Genomic DNA, 24,918 nt, shown 5'->3' on the forward strand with positions numbered 1-24,918 from the left:
GGATGGATGTCGTGGATCGAAAGCAAGACGGGGTCGATCAAGAAAGTGATAATGAATCTGACGAATCAATCACCGAGTCAAATGCATAGTCGCATAGTATATTAGATGAAATTGTATTTTGTATTTTTTCTTACTTATTAGCTACATTAGAGTAATATAATCGTAAACATAGTTTCATCCTTTTTAATTGAAGATTGATGTATTTATTTGATATCATTTCTTACTTATTTAATTGAAATTTGTTTTTCTTCTTTCATCTATCCATTTACATATTAAATTAAACCAAAAAAATTAGAAATAAATATAACAAAAATCCATTTAAAAAAATAAACAAATAAATTTAACTTTACTTATTAAATAAATTAATTACAAATTAAATATTAAATATTAAATATACATTAAATCATTAATTATATTAATTAATTACAAATTAAATATTAAATTTAAAAACAATTTTTAAAAAAATGTACTTGGGCCACTCCACAAGCCAGGCACGAACCAGCCCACAAGCTAAGAACGGCACAAGCCCATGGTGGTCGGACCATGGTTGTGCCACGTCGAGAGAACGAGCATTGGGCTAGGTTTGAGCACGACACGAAGGCCCACTAGCCACAACAGGCGGGCACGAAGCCCGACCCATCCACCCGATTATTTGCTCTACTAGTTGGCAGCCTTTCTTTAAAGCTTCAATGGGATGGGTGATGTGTGGTATTGAGACTCTTGTTCTATATTACTATGCTAATTGTTTTGGGGCTGAGTTGGGCCTTCAAGCTAATGCCTTGGGAATTAGGGACCTTCTTTTGTGGGCTACCCGTAATAACGTTTTTCATCTTGTCTACTCCGATGGTGTCCAGTTGCAGGATTGGAGAGAGAGGTAATCCCCCAAACACTTGGCTTTCTGGAGGCACAAATTCTTATTCGTGACGGACGCTATTCGTCACAAATTGAAGACGGAGCGGATACATACCACATTACAATGAATGGGCTGGATATACTATGCAAGTGGGGTGTTTGTTTATTATTTGTAGGGTTTGTAGGAAGTACAAGATAATATTATTCTAATTTGTAGGGACAATAGCATTAGATGCTATTTTGCACTAGAAACAACCCAAAATCACTACTTTTTTTCACGTATGCAATCTCCCACCATCATGTTCCATATTTTTCAAAATTTTCCTTATAAATCTCCATCTTCATCTTAAATCTTCAACAAAAATCTAAACAACGCCAACACAAACACATATCACTATATTTAGTCATAATATGTTAACATGATAAGATTTATCTAAACCTTGATACATTTTAAAAATGGTACATTTCCCAGTCAAGGTAGCCACATTTTAAGACTAAACATATATGTCACCATGTTTACCAATTTATGTTAACATTTTAAGATTTCATTTTCTATTATAGTAACTCACTCAAACATAGCAACATTTCTTAATGAACATGGTCACACTTAAAACACTCACACATATATGTCACCATGTTTACTAATATACTAGTTGAGATCCCGTGCTACAGCACGGCATTTAAGAGCTAAAGCGAGGCATTTGTAAGCTTGACTTATATAGTGAGAATTTAAGATATTTGTATAAATGAGTTGTACTTATAATTTCTAATGTACTGGTTATAATGTTAGTGATATTTTCAAAAAAAGTACTATATAAAGGACTTTTAGATTAAATTATTTTTGGGCGAACTTTTTTTTATTATTAAAAATAATGAAAAATCGACATTTATTTGTTGTAGGTATATTGTCACTAGGACTTTATTTGTGAAAATGATATAATTTCAGCAAAAGATCTTATTTGTGGAGAGGTTGTTAGAGGTATATTGAAAGATTTTATTGAGTAATATAATTAGGAATGTATTTGTGGGAAGAATATAAATTCAGCAAAAGATTAATTAGAAAACATAATTTTAAGTGAAAATTGTTAATAACCACCTACTATTTACGGTATTTTACAAACTACCACCCTGTATTTGATTTATTACAAAATACCACCTACATAAGAGTGTATATATCCCAACTCCCACCGTATTTCACTTCCGAACATATTTTTACTTATTTTCTGACTCGGTTACTAACTAAACTAACAATTACCTTAATTAACCCACCAAATCATACCCCCAAATCAATTTTATAACTCTTATCAAAACAAAACCACCCAGTATACCTTGCCCCCAACTTACGGTTGAAAATCAAAATCCCAAATTAAGAACATCCACCATCATTATCATCAATTTATAGGCTTAATTGATGCTACAGCATCACTAAGAAAGCCCATTATCAAGTGAATAATCAAGTGCATCATCAATCATTTACGTCTGTGTCTTTTTCATTCTAGAAGGTACCAAATGTTTAAGCTTTTACCTTTCTTAATTCTGGGTTAATAAAAACCCTAATTTTAGTTAAGTTAGGAATTTTTATGATTAAATTATTGGTTTTTGTTGTTTATGTTTCAATTGTGATTGTTTGCTTCATTGTGTGACATTCGTCTTTGACTTGAGTTGAAACTTTTGTTTCAGACAAATAATCATATGAGGGTATAAAACCGTGGTCGTATGAGTGTATGACTAATTGCTCATTAATAGACTCTTTCTTGTTTTGTTGCATTACTAATCTTATAATGCTATACAGGGAACAAAGTGGTGCTTACGGTGGATGAACAACGGAATGCAGACTCGATGGAACTGATATTACACTCTCATATTGCTTAGCTTGTTGATGTCGCTGATGATGATTTGAACTTGATTAGTGAAGGTGCAGCAGCAGATAAGATAACGATGGGGGTAGTGATGAAGGATGTTCATATTTTGGTGTTTTGACGATTTTTAATCAGGAAAGTTGGGTTGGGTAGAAGGTATACTGAGTGTTTTTGCTTTTGATAAGAGTTGTAATGATTTTGGGGGTATGATTTAGAGGTTAATTAAGGTAATTGTTTGTTTAGTTAGTAACCGAGTCGGAAAATAAGTAAAAACATGTTCGGAAGTAAAATACGGTGTGAGTTGGGATATATACATTCTTATGTAGGTGGTATTTTGTAATAAATCAAATACAGGGTGGTAGTTTGTAAAATACCGTAAATAGTAGGTGGTTATTAACAATTTTCACTTTTAATTTTTAACTCAAGAGTACAATCAATACTTTAGTGGGCCAATGAGAGATTAAAAACTTAAAGTTTACACGTTGGGCTCCATAATTATTGGTTCAATCTTTGTTACAAATAAAATATTTAACAAGAAAGATTCCACAGCTTTATCCCATATGTAATAAAATATTCTTGCATTCAATTAATTTCCTATTTAATAACGCATTCACACTCTAATCTTTATAAAAAAACCTGAAAATAAATTTAAAAACATATTAATGTAAAATACGAATTAAGTTAAATAAATACTGATATTTTAATATAAAAACCACAAGATTAAGCACAAGACTAAATAAAAAAGAAAACATAATATCATAAAAAGATTAAGCATCTCCCTAAAATATTATAGAAAAATACATTCCTAATTAACATACTTATTTCGATTCATTTATGTACTATAATTTCTCCATAAAATACCCTAATCGTAATCTTTTGGGTCAAATAAAAGGCCAATTAAAATTAGTGAAAATTGTTAATAACCACCTACTATTTACGGTATTTTACAAACTACCACCCTGTATTTGATTTATTACAAAATACCACCTACATAAGAATGTATATATCCCAACTCACACCGTATTTTACTTCCGAACATGTTTTTACTTATTTTCCGACTCGGTTACTAACTAAACAAACAATTACCTTAATTAACCTCTAAATCATACCCCCAAAATCATTACAACTCTTATCAAAAGCAAAAACACTCAGTATACCTTCTACCCAACCCAACTTTCCTGATTAAAAATCGTCAAAACACCAAAATATGAACATCCTTCATCACTACCCCCATCGTTATCTTATTCGCACCTTCACTAATCAAGTTCAAATCATTCGACATCAACAAGCTAAGCAATATGAGAGTGTAATATCGTTCCATCGTTAAGTCCGCATTCCGTTGTTCATCCACCGTAAGCACCACTTTGTTCCCTGTATAGCATTATAAGATTAGTAATGCAACAAAACAAGAAAGAGTCTATTAATGAGCAATTAGTCATACACTCATTACGACCATTACGGTTTTATACCCTCATATGATTATTTGATCAAAACAAAAGTTTCAACTCAAGTCAAAGACGAATGTCACACAATGAAGCAAACAATCACAATTGAAACATAAACAACAAAAACCAATAATTTAATCATAAAAATTCCTAACTTAACTAAAATTAGGGTTTTTATTAACCAGTGTTAATTAAGAAAGGTAAAAGCTTAAACATTTGGTACCTTCTAGAATGAAAAAGACATGTTGACGTAAATGATTGATGATGCACTTGATTATTCACTTGATAATGGTTTTCTTAGATGATCGTAGCATCAATTAAGCCTATAAATTGATGATAATGATGGTGGATGTTCTTAATTTGGGATTTTGATTTTCAACCGTAAGTTGGGGGCAAGGTATTCTTTTTTGGGTGGTTTTGTTTTGATAAGAGTTATAAAATTGATTTGGGGGTATGATTTGGTGGGTTAATTAAGGTAATTGTTAGTTTAAATCGTTAAAATAAGTAAAAATATGTTTGAAGTGAAATACGGTGGGAGTTGGGATATATACACTCTTATGTAGGTGGTATTTTGTAATAAATCAAATACAGGGTGGTAGTTTGTAAAATACCGTAAATAGTAGGTGGTTATTAACAATTTTCACAAATTAAAATGATAAAAAAAAATAGGCCCACTTATAGGCATAAGCACTTAGGCGGGAAAACAATTGTGTTTTCTTATTCTTTTAGTTTTAGGGGGGTGTTAACATGTTCATATTTATTTCAATCTCAAACTAAGGTACTTTAGATATTGAACATTCTTAAACCAAGATGGTTACATTTTCAACTAACACATATGTCACCATGTATTAGCATAGATGTTATCGTGTTAATTTAAGGTCATCACACTCAAACATAGGTACATTTTCCGATAAGGTGGTCACATTTCCAACAATAACGTATGTCACCATGTTTAGCCTATTATCATGTTAAGATTCATTTTTAACGCCAACAAGCTAAGATTTTATTTTTTTTGGGTTTTTAAAATAAAAGTAGAGTGAGAAAGTGACATACTGATAAAGGACACAAAAGTCTCCCACAAGCTACATGTAACAGACTTTGCATTGGAAAAATCTTTTTTTTTTTTTTCTTTATTGTGTCATGTCCAATCAGTTATTAATTACTCCATTAACACACAATGTGGGCCACTTTGATCCACATTAACATAATATGGTATGGATCCGCTACGTCTTTAACTTGTGACGGATAGCATCCGTCACAAGGGAGACTAATTGTTCTGGAGGGATATTGTGCAACCACTCCTTTTATTTGATCGTATCTGTTTTAGCTTTATTCTTCGTAGCTTAAATAAGATTGCTCATAATTTAGCTAAAAACGCTATGATCTTGTATTAATTCTGTTTATCCTGCCAAAAAGATCATCCAAAACAGTGCGATGAGTTGCATAACTTTTCACTTGAGAAATCAATTTGTATTTTTACGTTTGTAAATGGGGTACGGGGGAACCCATCATCTCCACGACCACTGTCAACCTTTTCGATATAAAAAATAAATATCCTAAGAACATACAACAAGATGATGATGTAATAGGATACTTCCTCCGTTCTATATGATAGTTTACGTTTGCTTTATGCACGTATGTCAATGCTTGTTTTCTTTTGTTCGTATCTTTAGTTACATATTATTAAAAATTATAAAAATTTTATATTTATAATGTACTCGGTAAGACAATTTAAACAAGATCTCACATGACTATCTTTTATGTTATAAATTAGAAGTTGTATTGAAGATTCTTCTCACTTATGAATAGTGCCCAAAAAGCAAACGTAAACAATTCAATGGAACAGAGGAAGTAGCAAGTTACAAACCGCCAATTAACTAGTAAAAAAAATAAAAAAAATAAAAATAAAGATACAACAGAAAAGGATGGTACACCATGTTCCAGAAGCAAGACCTACTGGAATACAGATATATAAAAATACATTGTACAGAAAGTTTGCTTGAGAGACGCCTTGTGTTGGGTTTTCAGTTATCACCCGCTTGCTTGACTAGATATGAACTCGAATGTGTGATGACTGTGATCTGGTGACTTCCATAAATCCTTCTCTAGATGAACAACAAGCTCAACTCACAAAAGTTCTGTTTCTTCCTGGTCTCCTTCACCGTCATCAGCCTCATTATCATCGTCTTCTTCGGGGGCGTCGGGATCAATTCCCTGCAATACAAATCAGCTCACAATTTGAATTTTGAGTAGTAAAAAAATAGATACCACTTAGCTAACTACTAAAATAATATGAGTGAATATGACAACAATAGATAGCACAGGCCGGCAATAATATGAGTGTTTTTAGCAATGACAAACCTTCATCTGTTTCTCCAGACGATCCAAGCCTTTTTTTGCAGCTTCATTTTGCGGGTTTATTCTGATGATGGAATTAAAAAAACAACATTAGTTGTATAACACTATCGATTGCAAGAACATTCTCCAAGCACAACTGTATCTTTATGAGCTTATGAATTGTCATTTGATACCATCAAAGACATGATGAAGGCATGAAGCAATGAAAAAAGAAATAAAAAAAATAAAAAATAAAAAGGAATGGAAAACTCAATAAAGAACAAAATGATATATCGACAAATCCAATGGTCTTACAAAAATATACTTCACCAATGTGAAAATTACCAAACCTCATGTTAACTAAGTGAGATATAGCCCAAGTCTAAAGGGATCAAAGTGGAATTAACCCAAACCTCACGGCACAGAATGAAAGTCTTTCCGCATAAAAAAGTGGAAAAAGTTGATGGATGCTAATAAACATCCTAGTTATCGTGGAGCCAAGAGTCAGTATTCTTTATTTAGGATTATGATGGGATAAAGCAAAATGACCCACTAAACTAGCTACAGCTCTTTTTAGCTAGAATAAAAGTCATTTTGTGTCATCTAGCAGCAGCCGCATATATCCGACACACTCTCCATCACACAATTTGTGGGAGACTTTTGAGACACTAGAGTAGCGTTGGGGTGGTTGTACAAAGGTTAATTTTTTTCCTATTATTATTATGGATTTAAACTCGTGGATAAAAATTCCTACCTGAGTGCAGCCTGATAATGGGACAATGCTTCTTGCAACATATTTGTGGCAGCAAATACTTGAGCAAGCTTCACATGTAGAGAATCATCTGCCCAATCTTTAAGGTATCGCTCAAGAAGAGATACTGCATCACTATTTCGACCTTCCACAACGTGGAGTTCAGCAAGTGCTAATGCAGCCCCTAGATAACCAGGCTCTGACCGAAGAGCAGCTTCATAAAATTTTTTTGCCTGCGTGTTTCACAATGTCACAAATAATTAAGAAAGTATGAATGTATGATGCAAAATTTGTGGGGTGCCACTCAGTTCCACCCGACAGAAACCATAAGCACTTATTGTGACCACTGCATGCATAGAAACCAGTGACATAGTGACATGCATATAATACACTAACTAATTCTGATTTAATGCACAATATCTCTTTTACCTCTGCCTAAAACCTAATCAAACCAAGTTTGCGATAAACTGTAGTAGTATATACACAATACAGCTGTTACTGAGTGACTACCAACTCAGACATTAGCAAGTTCACAACATTGCTCATTGAGCTCAAGACATAAGCCATGCAATACATGATCCAGGGAAAAAAAACACTACGTACCACAGGCCAAATACTACTAGAGCTGTTGGTACAAGGATGACTTGATGAGTACTATTGTACGAGGCCTGAGGCCACATGAAGGCAACTAGTATATTCAGTCTTGTAAATGATAGGAGTAGTGTGCTAGATTCACATGTTGCACACTAGTGTTGCAAAGAAAAGATAAATGCTACAGTAGTATATAATAATCGACAGGGATACCTATTAGATGTATGGTATCAACAAATCGACCACCATAACCATCGGCCACCATAACCATCGGCCATTGTCCGGTAGACAGGGATATCTATTAGTATGTATGGCATCAACAAATCGACTACCGTAACCATTGACCATTGTCCGGTAGACAAAAATGCATCAACCGTTAGACGCTTAGAACCTATAAAGGGTACGAACTAGCAGAACATATCGTAGTGCTCAGAAAAATACTGGCCATTTGAACTTGAAGACATGATCAAGCTTTACGTCTTTTTTATTCACACTCAACAAAAAAGGTTCGTACCACACCTTCTCCATTCCAGAAGAGCTTTTAGCATGCACATCTCCCACCAATTTTAGAACCTTGGGAGATTGAGGCATTGTCTTCATTGCCTCTCTTGCAATATATAAAGCCTCTTTGACTTTAGAAATTGCCAAATAAGAATGAACTAAGCCTGCAAATACATTATTAAACGCTTAGTAAAGTTTGATATAGAAACAACTTGCAACCACGAAACCAAAGATAGAAGCTTTCTAGAAAATGCTGTGTTCCAAAGTCAACCTTGATAGGAACGAATATCAGGTTTCAATTCATGAGCATTTCGGAAAGCACCTGCTGCTGCATCAGGTCGATTCAATGACAAAAGCAAGTTACCCTGAAGTTAGTTACAACGTCGAGTTAAACTTAACAGCCATCATAATCTATAAATGATTAAAGAAGATGCAATCAACCTTGAAAAGTTCTTCACTTTTTTTAGATAAAAGTATTTAAAGGGAAGTGAAGGGAGAGAGGGGAGGGGAAGGGAGGATTTAAACTTGCTTGTTGGAGGAAAAGTCTCATCCCCAACATGTCCCTCTAAACCAAATTACCATCCAAACAAAGGATTCTGGCCCTCTTTCCCTCTCCAAATCCTTTCATCTAAACAATGGGTTCAGCACACTGAATGATTTGAATCACACTATAACCTCTCATAGATCGGTTTTCAAGTTGTAAAACAGCATACCTTCATGATATGACCAGTTACGTGCCTTGCATCTTTTTGAATACTCTGCTTGGCAACCAAGGGACAACATGCAACATAAGAACATCGGCATTTTATTGAACTCTGAAATAATCAGAGGCAAAGGAGAAAAAGGCGGAAACAAAAACAGAAAAACACCTTCTCTGCATAGGATAGTGCCCCGCGCTCATCTTTTCTTTCCCACAGTACGGACAAGGCTACAAATACTTCTGGTCTTGTGGGATCAGTGTTCAACAAGTCATGCACCAACTTGTTTAGTTTTGGATATTCAGACTTATTCTTAAGGAGCATCGCGTATTCATCCATGTAAGTTACTATATACTGATCCACAGAACGAGCCTGTCAAAGCTATAGTATATTAATTTCCAAGGAGGACTGTAATTAATCATAGTTAACATAATATTCTACAGTTACCTTTTCGAAAGTTACTATAGCTTCATCATTTTTCCCAATTATTGCCTCAACCTTCACCAAAAAAACACCAAAGAACGATAAAAGATGTTCTAACCACACAACAAAAAATAAAACACACCTTCCAGTTCACTGTAAATGTCTGATGAAAAAAGACTCGGCTACAATTTAAAAAAGACCATTGACATCACGGGATTGAAGACTTTGGGTAGAGGAATTAAGAGATAAACCAATCATTGTCCTTGGTTATTAAACCAATATGTCACACTGCCGCATTAATCAGATTGTTAAACCAAACAACTTTATCCTGTTTGCATTGATAGCCATCACCATTGTCAGCAAGGCTCCTCCACTCAGCTTAAAATAACAAGAATTTTTCAAAAATGGGAGAAATCATTTAGTGGCAAAAAAAACCTGTTCAAAGTAGCAGAAGAAGACCACATAAATACTTAAGAAGGGTCCAAGTCCAAATATCTTCTCTGAATGTTTTCTGTTTTTGTAATAACCTGTTCTCTTCTTTAACAGGTTTGACACCATGATATACATATCCTTTCATGTATCCTGCGTTCCAACCTTTTTTGGCTAGTTACTTCTGGACACATAGCCTAATCAATACTATATAGTTTTAAATCCAGAAACCAAGGGACTTCAATGCAAATTAATTATACTATATAGTTTTAAATCCAGAAACCAAGGGACTTCAATGTAATTAAAGAAAATTATACAAATTAATTATACTATATAGTTTTAAATCACTAGCACCGTGTGATGGACCCGATTAAGGGATCTCAATGCAAATATTATATAGTTTAGGTTAAAATTAAAGAAAATTGAAGCTTGGTAATTTTCCTAAATATTTGTAAGAGACTAAAACATGGACAATTTCCTTAAAATAAAATAATTAATTAAGATGATCAATTTTCTTAAAATAAAATAATTAATTAAGATGGTCAATTTCAAGGAGACTAAAAGAAAGAAGATGCTTAATTGGTAATTTTCCTAAATATTTATAGAAGATTAGAAGATTGTCAATTTCCTTAAAATAAAATAATTAATTAGTATAAATATGCACACTTATGGTATTAATTATTAGCATCATAAAATTATATATTAAATTTAAAATTTATGCAATTTTATTAAATTTTATAATTTATTAGATGTATAGAGATGTTAATTATTTAACATACAAAAATATAATATAAGTAGGTTATAAATAATTCAAGTTAGATTCCATAATATATAATATTGCATAATTCTATCGACTTGATTTAATGCATATATGTAATATATTTATATAAATATATAATCCTCTTAAAATTGCATGCCTAAGTAGTAAAAGTGATTTCGTAAGTAAAGAAAAGAATTGTAGTAACATTGGATATAGTTATATGATAGTAATCACTCAATTGAATAGTAAAAGTAACAATATTATCAGCGAGATAGTGAGAGTGGTAGAAACAACAACGGGAGTAGTGAAATAATCAATATTAATGCGGCAATAGTGAAAGTAACAATAATTACGGCGGGAGTAGTGAAAGTAACAATGATTACGGGCAAGTAGTGAAATGTTATTACTATTGTTTCATTAATAAGAGTAAAATATCCATAGCGGGGGTAGTGAATTTGTCTCAAAATTTATTTTATCGTAATTTTAGGATATGTCATAAAAAATATATTAATGATAAATTTATAGGTTATGCAACTTTAAGTAATTTTATTTAATGAAAAAAAACTTAATGGTAAGTAGAGGTAGCCCGGGCAAAGCCGGGCACCAATACTAGTTAGTGTAAAAGTTAAATACAGAAGCACAAGCAAGTTTACTTGTAAATTTGTACTCAAAATCTTTGTTCTCTAATTTTTCTCCTCCTTTACTGCAAGGTTTGTTCATTTAATCTTGTTGTTGTAGATTGATCATAAGAAATTCAATCCAAGCGCTTCACTCAGTCGCCATTCCTAATTCTCATTCTTCAAGTAATGAAAAGTTGAAAACTTATCAACAGGTGTGCAAACTCGGAAGAGGTAACAATATCCGAGTTCATATGACAGGTGCTTTGTTACAAGACGCAGTTTACTGTTCATCAACGTAAAATCCGGCACCAAGGGTGAAAGTAGTAGATGATTTACCCAACTTGTGATTTTTACAAAGATTAGATTCTAAGATATGTGTTGTGGGGAATTGTGGATGTGACTTAAGCATTGACAAGTGACTCGACTATAAATGTAGTAAAAAGACAACAAAACTATAAGCGACATCACACCCAGCCCACAAAAGACTTTTAAGAAATAACAGTTACGGAGAAAGTTGGATCACAAACATTCTTTGTGCAGAAAATAAGTACCTTCCCGATTTCAAGTAGTATGTGTACATTATTTGGAAATCGCTGTAGGAGATCCGTAAAGATTTCTAAGCCACCTGTCATTAAAGAAAAAGTGGTGAGAATCGAAAACATTTAGACATTGTCAAATTGGTGCATTAAATTAGCAAGCAGAAACAAGAATTACACAGAAAAAGTATCGCCAATAAAAAAGTGCGATTTTCAGTTTTAACATAAAGCAAACTGTATGCAGCCAAGGATGTCAGCATAGTGAATATCTAATTAAAGACTTTCCTATCACTAAAATCATGAACCTCCTTGTATGATGAAGACCAGCCTACCTAAGAATATAGCTACTCTTACTATAAAATGTTTCGATTTGCAATATTTGTCAAACCATAATTTTTACAGATACACGCCCAAAAAAATTTAGTAAACATCCAGCATCCAAATGTGCAATAAGTCGATAACTCCCCTTTCCAAAAACAAAGTTCCATGTTTTTTGAACCAAACTGACGCATCAAGGTGTCATGTCATGTCACACTACCAAAGTGAAGTGTCATAGCCATAATATTGGACATGTGACACGCGATCAAAGTGAAGTGTGGAAATCATTTTACCAAGTTTAATTATTAGTTACCTAGTATTCATGGAACTCAACTGTTTCCGGGTGTGTTAGTGGTGTGGTGGTGATTGCTGGTAGATGGTTGTAGGAAGTTTGTGGATAAGAAGGCACTTAAGAAGTCTTATCTCCTTCCTAGTTTAATCAGGACTTAAGTAGTTAGACTAGTCGTTAGTATTAATAGCATAAAGTAAGCATGGTACGGTTTTCTCAAGCACCACAATGAGGAGACGGGAATGTTAGGGGTATGAGGTGAATCAAATCAGAGAGATTTAGGGAACTCCAAAACGCAATTTGGGAGATGGAAGAGTGAAGAGATTTCTACTATTCACTTGAAAAGTGATGGGTATGAAACACGAACAAATCATATCATTAATAGGAGTAGTGAAGAGTTTTCAGTGTTTTCCTCAAATTTGATGACAGTGATAATAGTCATAATACTGCTTTGGCAAGTCAATAGTAGCAGTAGAATCATTGACTAAAAGAATATATAAGATGTAAATAATTGAAAACCTTAGACTTGTATAGTTGTATAGTTGTATTCAATATAATTTACTAATGCAAATTGCAATTTGAACGTTTTGCCAACAAAATATACCTTTATAATCATTTGATGAAACACAACACTGGGCCTCAACATAACGCTGCATGCATTGCACAAATGATTAGCAAAATGAAGGAGAAACTAGTGATTTATGTAAATATAATTATTTACATGGATTAGCACGGATGATTAGCAAAATGAAGGAAAATCTAGTGATTTATGTAAATATAATCATTTACATGGCTTAGCACAAATGATTAGCAAAATGAAGGAAAATCAAGTGATTTATGTAAATATAATTATTTTCATGGGTTAGACAGCAATAAGTGATGTAAAATTTTCACACAATTTTACGTTTTCAGAGATCATTGTTGCAGCGGAATTAAGAAAATATAATTATGCACAGTATGATGGTCCACACACACACACACACACACACACAACAATAAAAAAAATGCAGTCAAGTCTATGATAAGAGTGAATCAACAAGTTTCAGACTTTCAGCAGAATTCGATTCATTTATATTCTACTGATATCAATTAAAGCTGCAACTTGTTAGATTGATAACTTTGGACACAGAATAAAACTTATACTAATAGCAAGTCATTCAAAAAGATAACCAAAGACACTTTCGTACAATTTTCCAATAAAGGCTTTCGACTAAATTTTAGCGGGTTGGGATTAAGCTGCACCCTTCAATTAGGCTCAATTCAATTCAATACAATTTGTTATTTCAATACAGAAATTTTTAGTTAAAGAATTAAGGACCTTTGAAGATGATTCAAAGACAAGCAAAATTAAAGGTGGACATTTCCCTACCTGGAGCCACCGATTAGATTCATGGTGATCGGCAACAAGCTTCCCACCTTTACTTGGCGTCTGAAGTGAAGAACAATAGATAAAATTAGACACTTTTTTTTAATGATTAAATTTTAGCAGCGGTCTTTGATGCAATTTTCATTTTGAACCACCTGAAACAACCTCGTTTTTGGCCCCCAAAATTCCCTGCAATTTAGAAGCCCTCGAGGCCTTGAGGCACTGGGGTCATATTTAGTGCTTAATTAAAATTAAAGTAACTACCAAAATGATGCTAGATGAAACTATTCACCAAAAATGGGTCAATGTAGGCTTGGATTTTTCTTATTGGACTTTTGAAAATCTTTCGCTGAATTGCTTAACAAAGAAGGGGCGTCTTTGCTGAAACTATTACTGACTTAACGAACAAGGGTCATAGAAGTTGCAACAAAGAAAAGTGTGCAACTTCAAAGGCCCATTCAACGAAGATGTCCGGAAAACCGTTTTTCAGTTTTAGATTTAAGTCGGTAAACCGCTGCCTCATTCAGCGGTTATTTTACAACATTGCCGAGTGATTCTGCGAAGTTGCTCAAAACCTTAAAAAAAGCGAGCCTGTTTGGTAAATACTAAATAGTTTTGCCCTGACCCCATTCTATTTATCACACATTAATCTTAACCGTCTAAAACAATGTTCTAAAATTACACTTTCAAATTTAACAAGAAAGGGTTACATAGAAAAGCAATTTCCTACTACCTATTTGTATTAAGAAAGTTGTCATGAGTAAGACATGCCAAAAAGCATCCTGGAGAAAGGGGAAAGTTATAGAAAGAGAAATGGGCAGAAAATGCTAGAGAACGATGAGAACCCTTGTGGTACAAAAAATAGTGTACATTAAACAGCAAAGTACCAAAGAAACAGTAGGACACAAAATATCATCTATAAGCTGCACAAGAAAGAACCACCTAGACCAATTTATATCAAGTGTCAAACATTTAAGGAGCACCTTTTGCAGTAAAGTAGTGTTGAAAAATAACAATATACCTGAGGAAACAAAGATAGAATATCCTTAACAGAAACTCCAAGTTCAGCTAACGCAGTTATAGCCTCAAGAACGTAGGGGCAATGTCTGCAGAAAGACGAAGGTCATGCACATAAGTTAGATAATAGAGAGAAAAAATTTCTAATAGCAACAACGGAAGCATACAATAAGGAACAGAAGACCAGGGTCCATCAGACCACATTATTAGATTAGGCCGTGAGGACCAATACCTCGACCACGACCAAAACCGAGATTTAATACTATGCCAAGGTCTCCATCGGATTTTCCGTGAATGGTACTTTCTTCTTGAGAAAGAGGAAAGTTTTGAATTTTGATAGAATGAGCACAGCTGGCTGTGTTGTGGGCTTGTGAACAAGGAACAGAAGTCCAGAATTCCAGAATTCCAAGTCTAGTCCACATTATGGACTCTTTGGGAGATAGTAGATTATCAAGATTCTTCATGGCTAAGGACGCAGGTTCTTAAGGGAATGTCAATCCGTCAGCTAGAGCTGAATTGGGAATGTTAAGTGTTTTTAAAATTGTGATTAGCCATTGTCCTCCAATAGTGCAATACATATACAATTCAATATGATATAGCAATTCTATAGATACTTATAATGTTGGAAAGATACAATGACAATGATGTATGCTGACAATCTAATGCTTGGACAACTTTTAGCACGCAGAAGGATTTCAAAATCCCATGGACAACAGAAGACTTTAACAAAATCGGAAACGTACAAAAGAAGATGAGAAACAATTGTGGACCATAGGATATTTAGTACGGATGTGATGCATGTAGTTGTGTGCCTAAATGCACTATTGTATAAAGGCAACTATTTAAATATTGCACACACCAAAAGCAGACTGTAAGTTCAGCACACATTATGGCAGGGCAAAAGAAAAAAAACCAGTCATTTTCAACAAATCTAAGACTGACACAAACCTCAGACACTCTTTGAAACAAGCAGTGGCCGCACGAGTATGCCGAGTATAACGGTAAAGCTTGCCCATCATCAAATGCATTGGCAAATTTCTAGCTTTGGTGGGAATTCCTTCCATCTATAAGATAAAACAAATTGTAAGAACTTTGTCCACATAATAAAAATTGAATCTATAAGCATAGTGAAAAAACCTCCAACAAAGCAAATTCGTTTTCATTCAATGCGGCATGGCAAGATGCAATTTTGAATTTGACCTGCAAAGCAAAAATGAAAAATGATCAAAGCTAAAAAAGCCAAAGAGGGACATACTAAGATTTATATACACACAAAAAAAAGTAACACATAACTATGCAAGATAAAATATGGCATTGAATTGGAACTCCTAACACACTATGTAAAAAGAAGTTTTACCTCATTTTCATCTACAATTGAAAAAGATTGAGGACTTGGAGAAGAAGACCTATAAGGCATCGATAACGAAGTCCTCAATGAAGAAGTGTTTTGCTTGGGGATGATCTTGACAAGTTGCAAAGCTTGTTTGTATGTGTTCTGTCACAAAATATATCCTTAAGACTATGCATTTCATTTTAAACGCTTCAAATACATGTTTCGACAGTACATGGTTAACGCAAATATCATTCTTAATTTTTTTGAATTCCTATTTGGGTGATGAGGAGGATGATAAACATTACAGAACCACAATGAAAAGAAATTGCTTGATATGACCGGAAAACAAAATCAGTAAGAACACTCCAGATACATGTTTCGACGGTACGTGGTTTATGCAAAAATCATTCTTAATTTTTTGATTTCTTATTTGGGTGATGAGGAGAATGATAAACATTGAAGTGACACAATGAAAAAGAAAGTGATTGATAAAAAGGGAAAACAAAATAAGTAAGAACATATACTTAATGAATTACACACCAATAGAAGTGTCCTCCTCAGATTAAGAATACTATGAATAAAAAGATTATCTACTGATAGTACTATCTGGTTATGGAAATACGGTTTGAGTGTGTTCTAAATTTTCAGGGAAATACAATTACTTTGAAATCGAAGTGAGTTCGCAAAAACCTACAAACAGTGAACGAAAGTTGTGGATAACATAACGAACAAGCCAGTGTCATCGAATTTTAAAGCCAAATAATTATTTTTCTAATACTATGTTTAATCACATACAAGAGAACCGGACACAAAAGGGTTATACTGATGAAAAAAAGGAAATGTTATTTTTTATTAAATGGACAAGTTGCCCATAATAATCGAACATCCTGCTGGTTTTTCATAATAATCTCAAGTTTCAATCTTATCAAAATAATCTCAAGTTGCCAACGTTGTTCTAGTTTTACACTCATTTTTAAGGTCGTTAATTTTCCGTCATATTAGTTGAACAAAGATCTGAAAAATGGATTTACAAAATGATTATGTAAAACACTGAGTTGCATAAATTAGAACTGTTTTTAAAAATCCATTTCTAAAAAATTAAAATATTTTCTATCAATTGTTTTGACTGATCTGTCATTTAATCGTAAGTTGCAATTTTCCCAAAATAAACTAAGTTGCATAATTCCAGTTTTGCACCCATCTTTTACACCGTTAATTTCCATCAACAAAAAAATTTGAAATAAAACTAACAAAATTCCAAATTTTACATTTCTTTCAAATTCTGAAAAAAATAATAATACATAAAGTAGTTTTTAAAAATGAATTTTTTCCAAATCAATTTTATATTTCAATATATTTATAAAATTTCTTAAGGAATAATTTTTTCAACAAAATCAATTTATTTGTCAGTTTTTCAGATTTTTGTTGAATTTATTTGACAAAAAATTGACCACATCAGAATGGGTGCAAAACTGAAGGCAACTTGAGAATCGGAATTATGTTGGCAAGATCGCAACTTGGGATTATTTATGGTTAAACAGCTAACTGGGATTATTAGGAACACTTGTCCGGTTGTCCCTTATTAATTAGGCCTTCAAAGTAGGTTTTGCCTAAGGCCCCTAAAATCGGCTCTCTTGGCAACTATCGCTAGCTTGTACACAGTAGAACACAATGAAAATAAACACAAGCAAATCGAAGAAACAACAAAAACCGATGCTCCATAGCAGTTTCCAAAATTATCACAAAATTGATATCACAATAAACAGATTGAGCAACTTACAATTGACGTCCTAAATTCCCTATTGCGAAAGAAGGCGTCTCCGAGAAGCACCTGCGAGACAAAGCAACTTCAGCATAAAACAACAGATAGGAAAAAGAAAAAAACAATAAAATTGGGAAAACATAGTCACCAAATTCTCGGCTTTAGCAATAGAATTAGAATTAGAATCGGAAACGACGGAAGAGGAAGAAACAAGGAAGTGACCCTGCAGCAGGAAAGGAGAAGGGGGGAATTAATTGAAAGAACCCTAGCAAGAAATTGAGAGTAGAAAGTGAAATGAAAGTAAACAAAAAAAACGAATAAATAAAAAAAATGGAAGAAGAAGAAGAAGTACGAGGAGTTGAGCAGAGTTGAAGAGGCCATGATCGAGAAGAGTAAGCATCTGGTCCTTTGGAATCTCCATTAAAGAGAGATAGAAGAAAGAGAGTCTGGAGGAGTTTGAATTCGAAGTAAGCGCTGGGCTTTTCCTTTCTGTTTTCACTCACTTTCAACTCCTCGTGCTTGCTTTTTATTTTTGGATATTCTACCGTGTATCTCGAGTTTTCGAATTTCTATATTGTACCCTTATATTTTTTATATTCTACATTGTACCCTAAATTTCTTACTTATTTCTCCTATTATGATCTTTTTTTTTTTTTTGAAAAGCTAATATGACCTTTTTTAACTCTTCTCATTAATGTTTGTATCACCATCCTATGTGAAAAGCATCACAAATCACTTTTCATAAGCACAAATCTATAAAATACTATTAAAAGGCATCCTATAAATGTCAATTAGATAAAGTCACGTAGGATATGAAAAAGCCATATAGACATTCACATTGCCACCATTTAATTTTTATTCCACATGTCATTTTTAGATTGATTAATATTAATTAATTTTAATTTATATTGCTTACTTGATTAATGACAATTGACAACATAACATTAACTTATAAAATTAACATTTTAATTGAATGTTTTGTAATAAAACATGTTAATGAATTGATTAAAGTTTTTCATAGTTTTTTTATTTATTTTCATATGATGAAATATTGGTTGAAAATGTTGTATATTTTTTTTTTTTTTGGTAAAAAGTTAAACTTAACTTTCCTGACATTGTACCACTTAAAATTTACACCTACATCTATTTATTTAAGATCATTATACAAACCCTTTTAATTAAAAATAAAATAATTGTGATGTTTAATAATATTCTTAAAAGTAAAGGTATGACATTTTATTTCAACCACTATTTAAGATCAATAATAATAATAATAATAATAATAATAATAATAATAATAATAATAATAATAATAATAATAATAATAATAATAATAATAATAATAATAATAATAATAATAATAATAATTTTCATTAACATTTTTTCCTATTTGTTTTATCCCTTGATGTGACACCCCCATACTCCAAGTGCCTTACCAGAACCACTTAAGGTATGGAAACGTCACCATCTCGGTTACCCGAGACAATGATAATCATAAGACAATAATGAAACATACTTAAAAGCAAAATACGGTTTAAAGTGATTACATGACAACTCCAAAATTGTTTAACTGAAATACAAAGTACTCAAAAGGTCTACTGGCAAATTTATCAAAACTAGAAAACATCGTTTAACACAGCGGGAGACTCTTCTAACTGCCACGTGATGACTCATCCCAGCTATCTCATATGCGTCACATCATACCTGCTCAATAACTGCTCACCATCCCCGAATGGATCACCACAGTTTTTAAAACAAACAACGGGGTCAGTACTAATTACACAATACAAAGCCACAATGAAACAAATGCCAAAAAATTTCAATCAACACAACAATTCCCGGTCTCCATAACCAATCTACACATTAATCGACTACACACTAAAGTGTGTAGTCCGCCAGTACTCATCGCAACAAGTACTCCACACCGCAATGGGGGACCGCAGCCGTACCCACCAAATCCCCGCTCATCAACCACTGAGCGATAAACCCAAGTTTCCTTAATGTGTACATCCCCTCCTGTCGCGGGTTCCACAGAGGGCGAACCAAGGGCGTGAAGCCACTCCAGCAAGTGACTCCACTCAGTCAGGGACGCGCCCCGAAGATCACAGACAGATACAAGCCAAACAACAATATGAAACCAACAACCGTCAAGATCAACCAACAATATAATTAAACAATAACCACAACAACCATCACCACACATCATGTAACTAATACTGAGTAGGGAAAACCCTACCTGGAAAGCAACACGAACTCAGACGATCAAGCAGCTTGTAATACTCCGTATTTATAAGTCTTGGGGTACTCTATCGAGTAGGCCTTACTCTGTCGAGTAAGGGTAAGTTGCGTTTTAGAAAAGTTTCTGACCTGTTGGGTACTCGATCGAGTAGCTGGGGCACTCGATCGAGTAAGGGGGTACTCGATCGAGTGCCTTGGGTACTCGATCGAGTAGCCGGTTTTACGGGGAGTTTTCTCGGGTTTTGTTAATTATGCGATTAAGGTATTTAAGCTTCGTCGTCATTATTCTAAATCACTTTTACAAAACCTAAATTACTGTTTAAGAGAGAAAGCAAGCAAGTTCATCTTCTTAATCGCATTATTAGCAATCCCCGGAGTTTGGAGGGTCAGTTCTTATCGTTGTTCATACCGTTGAGTTCTTTGCGTCGAGGGTAAGATCTATGTACCCTTTTTATTGTCTTTCCTTTGAATTGATTAAACCCTAATTTAGAGATTTGGGGGTTTTATGTGTAGTATGTGATTTGGTAGCCTCTATGTGTTGTATGATAGGAGGAGGGTTCATAGAGGAGGCTTTTTGATTCAGCAGAGAGACCGTCGATTGTGTGCTTACGGGCAGGATTTCTACTCAAAGTATTAGTCCCATAATGGGATATTGGTTGATGTATTGTATTTGGTTGTTTGATATAATAATTGTATTGTGATTGTGGTTGTGATCGTTGTTGATGGTTCGCGAGGCGTGGCCTCGGTTGAGTGGGGTCACTTGCGGGAGTGGCTTCACGCCCTAGTTTCGCCTTCTCTGGAACCCGCCACAGAAGGGATGTGCACATTAATGGACGGGGTTATCGCTCACTATGTGGAGCGGGATTTGGTGGGGTATTGCGGTCCCCCATTGTTGTGGCGGGTCCAAAGTGGACGATCGTGATTGAGATGATTGGATTTGGCGTGGATGTGTGTGTGTGAGTTAAGTGTCTTGTTTATCTTATTGTCATTATATATTGAATTGTGTGATTAGTCGACCCGGTGTTATTTTGTAAATCTGCGGTGATCCATTCGGGGATGGTGAGCAGATATTGAGCAGTTATTGAGATGAGTACTGGGATAGTTGGGATGGCCACGACATGATGATAGGAGTCTTCCATTTGTAGCTTATTAGTTATTTACATTTCGATTAGAATCAGTTTGAGATCATGTATCGTACTTTTGGTTTGGTTTTGAGGATTGTAACTATTCGCTAATTATTTATAATAAACGTTGTTTCTTCATTGTTATTTGATTATCATTGCCTCGGGTAACCGAGATGGTAATGTCTTCATACCCGAGTGGTCCTGGTAAGGCACTTGGAGTATGGGGGTGTTACAAATGGTATCGACAGCAACGATCCTGAAACCTCGTAACCAATGAACCTAATGAACATAGGGAGTCAATTAAAATGAACCCGGGGTAAAAGTTGTAGGAGCTAATGCAAAGGCTTGGGAGACGTCCTAAAGTCGGGAAGTCGCCCTACAATTTTGAACCGGTCACATGGGGGGGAGTGTTTGTCGAGTCGTATGTGTGTTTGGTTAACTTGTGTAAGAATGTGATGAAATGTGTTAATTGTTGGATGTTCGAAGTTGAAGGTTGAGAATGTTAAAGGTTAATGAAATATGTGGAAATTGTTGATGGAATGATAGCATGTTGAATGTTTTACAACGTGGCATTTAATAACATGATGAAATGATCTCGTAGATAGTAGAAAAGATGCGTAGCATGTTTATAATGATATAATGTGGTTTATAAAGTTTAGCATGTTAGCATATGACGTAACATGCGGGTAGCTTTTATGAATTGGCATGACTCGATCGAGTGGGACTGACTCGATCGGGTGGGTTTTTGACGGTTTTGAGTCCAAAATCGTGTTTTTGGGTACTCGATCGAGTAACTAGGGGTACTCGATCGAGTAGGGGATCGAGTAGCCTAGCTACGGTCGAGTATGTAAGAGATCGAAGGTCGTTTGGGGTCTGAAGTTTGGGTACTCGATCGAGTATGTGGGGCACTCGATCGAGTAGCCCGTTACTCGATCGAGTATGTTTGGGCACTCGATCGAGTATGTTCTGGGTGGCGTGTTTTCGTGTTTTGAAGTTTAGTACGTGTGTTCATATCTACCCTTTCTTATATATGTATAGTTTCAAGATGCCGCCCAAGAAGACTGCTTTGTATGCGAGAGCTGAGCTTATGACCATGGATGACATCGTTAAGATGTTAGAGCACCAGGATGCTCTTACTGAGACCCTAAAGAAAGTGAATGAGGATAAGAATAAAGATAAGGAGAAAGAGAAAGAGGTTGACCATTCTAAAATCAGCCTCTACATTGCGAGGTTTAACCCAAAAGAGTACAAGGGAGTTGGGGAGCCTAACCTTCTTGATAGTTGGCTGAGAGAGATGGAGAACATATTAGATTTGGTTCACTGTCCGGATGAGATGAGAGTGGAACAGGCTGCGTTCTATCTGAGGGAGGCAGCTGGCAAGTGGTGGGATTCAGTGAAGGTGAGTGCTAAGGAAATATATACAAACCAAGGCTTACCTGCTATACCTTGGGAGGAGTTTCGTAGGGCTGTGAGGAAGGAGTTTGTACCGGAGCATGTGAGGAGTAAGTTGAGGGAAGAGTTTGACAGTTTTAAGATGACCGCTGAGATGTCTGTAGCCGAGTACTACAGACAGTTCAATGAGAAGTCTAGGTATGCTGAGGATATGGGTTTGAGTGAGGAGAACCTGGCATTGAGGTTTGAGAGAGGGTTGACCCCTAAGATTATGGACAAGTTACCCGTGGGAGTCCTTACTGATGTTAAGGAAGCCTATGAGAGGGCTGGGAGAGCTGAGTGGTTGGTGGAGATGGCTCAGGAGAGGTTAGGTGGTGAGAAGAAGAAGTCTGAGAGCGTGGGTGGTGGCCAATCTAATCACAAGAAAGGCAACCACAATCAGTCTAAGGGGTTTTCTTCGGGTCGGGTTGATCTTTGGGGCTTCCTTTGGGCGTGGCCGAGGAAGTGTGAGTAATAGTTGGGGAGTGACCTGTTATAGCTGTGGTGGTGTAGGCCACAAGAGACATGAGTGCACAAGTGCACCAGGATCTTTCCGAGACTGCGCAGAGCTTCGCGAGCAACATGACCGGGTGGATCATGGCCAAACCGGGAGGTCAGAGTTACCAGAGTGGAGGCAACCGCAACGGCGGTAATTCTTATCAGAAACCACCAACGAACAACAACAACAATCAAGGGTCGGGTGCTAAGCCAACCACTTCAGCCAGTACTGTCCAGAGAGGTGGGCAGAAGACCAGTGGCAAGTTATTCATGATGGAGAAGAAAGCAGCCGAGGAAGATGCGCACGTTATCACCGGTACTTTTCTTGTAAATGGCGTTCATACCTTTGTTTTGTTTGATTCGGGGGCTTCTCAGTCGTTTGTGTCTTCGAGTCATGTTAAACGGTTGGGTTTGAGGGTATATGAGTCTGTTAGTGAGCGAGTTTTTATACCTTCGGGTGAGTCTGTATCATGTGGGAGATTGTTTAGAGATGTATCTATGATAGTTGGGCAAGTTGATTTCCCTGTAGACTTGCTAGAGTTTCCTTTCGACGGTTTTGAGATGATAGTTGGGATGGATTGGTTGGGAAAGTATAAAGCTAAGATAGACTGTCATCAAAAGAAAGTGTCTTTAAGAGGTCCTAAGGGCGTTAGTGTGTCTTATCGTGGGTTTCTAGTCAAACCCAAAGTTAAGTTGATTGCAGCTGTTACCTTGAAGTCTTATGTAAGGAAGGGGTGCCCTTTGATCCTGTGCCATGTGAGAGATGACCGGGTAGAGAGTCCGACAGTGGATGAGATACCAGTGGTGGGAGAGTTTGCAGATGTTTTTCCAGAGGAGATTCCGGGGTTGCCATCGAAGAGGGAGATAGATTTCACCGTTGAGTTGAAGCCAGGGACGGGGCCGATCTCTAAGGCACCGTACCGTATGGGTCCTAAGGAGATGGAGGAGCTTAGGAAGCAGTTGGATGATTTGATATAGAAGGGATACATTAGACCAAGTGTATCGCCGTGGGGAGCACCAGTTCTTTTCGTGAAGAAGAAAGATGGAAGTTTGAGGTTATGCATAGATTACAGGGAGCTGAACCGAGTGACGATAAAGAACAAGTATCCTTTACCAAGGATAGATGACCTGTTTGATCAGTTGAGTGGTGCATCAGTATTTTCTAAGATTGATTTGAGGTCGGGGTACCATCAGGTGAAGATTAGAGAGGTGGACATACCAAAGACAGCTTTCACGTCGAGGTATGGCCATTATGAGTATGTGGTGATGCCGTTTGGGTTGTCTAATGCGCCGGCAGTGTTCATGGATTTGATGAATAGAATCTTCAGACAGTTCTTGGACCAGTTTGTAGTGGTATTTATCGATGATATCTTAGTCTACTCTAAGACTAAGGAGGAGCATGAGGAGCATCTGAGGATCGTGTTGCAAACTTTGAGGGATCATGAGTTGTATGCTAAGCTATCCAAGTGTGAGTTCTGGTTAGAGAAAGTTGCTTTTCTGGGGCATGTAATCTCTAAAGATGGGGTAGCTGTGGATCCGGCGAAGATTGAGGCAGTGACAAAGTGGGAAGCAGAAGAATGTTCTTTGAGGTTAGGAGTTTCTTGGGTTTAGCTGGATACTACGGACGGTTCGTGAAAGATTTCTCCAAGATAGCTAGACCTATGACAGCGTTGATGAGGAAAGAGAACAGGTTTTGTTGGGATGAGAGTTGTGAGACGGCGTTCCAAACATTAAAGGAGC

At 35.5% G+C, this 24,918-nt stretch overlaps 1 protein-coding gene across 1 annotated transcript; it reads right to left on the minus strand.

The window, feature by feature from the left end:
• Positions 1-5,886: 5,886 nt before the first annotated feature.
• LOC141657454 (anaphase-promoting complex subunit 7) lies at positions 5,887-18,437 on the minus strand. Its single transcript, XM_074464703.1, has 18 exons — positions 18,240-18,437; positions 18,036-18,110; positions 17,906-17,956; positions 16,150-16,287; positions 15,930-15,992; positions 15,741-15,856; positions 14,797-14,881; positions 13,779-13,838; positions 13,014-13,059; positions 11,818-11,891; positions 9,482-9,532; positions 9,206-9,406; positions 9,050-9,094; positions 8,608-8,701; positions 8,355-8,500; positions 7,248-7,477; positions 6,518-6,578; positions 5,887-6,370 (listed from the first exon to the last, which is right to left on the minus strand). The coding sequence occupies exons 1-18, from the start codon at positions 18,306-18,308 to the stop codon at positions 6,284-6,286; spliced, it is 1,692 nt and encodes a 563-aa protein (XP_074320804.1). The 5' UTR covers positions 18,309-18,437; the 3' UTR covers positions 5,887-6,283.
• Positions 18,438-24,918: the final 6,481 nt, after the last annotated feature.

The sequence above is a fragment of the Silene latifolia genome, chromosome 5, assembly GCF_048544455.1.
Source record: "Silene latifolia isolate original U9 population chromosome 5, ASM4854445v1, whole genome shotgun sequence".
NCBI classification, from domain to species: Eukaryota; Viridiplantae; Streptophyta; class Magnoliopsida; order Caryophyllales; family Caryophyllaceae; genus Silene; species Silene latifolia.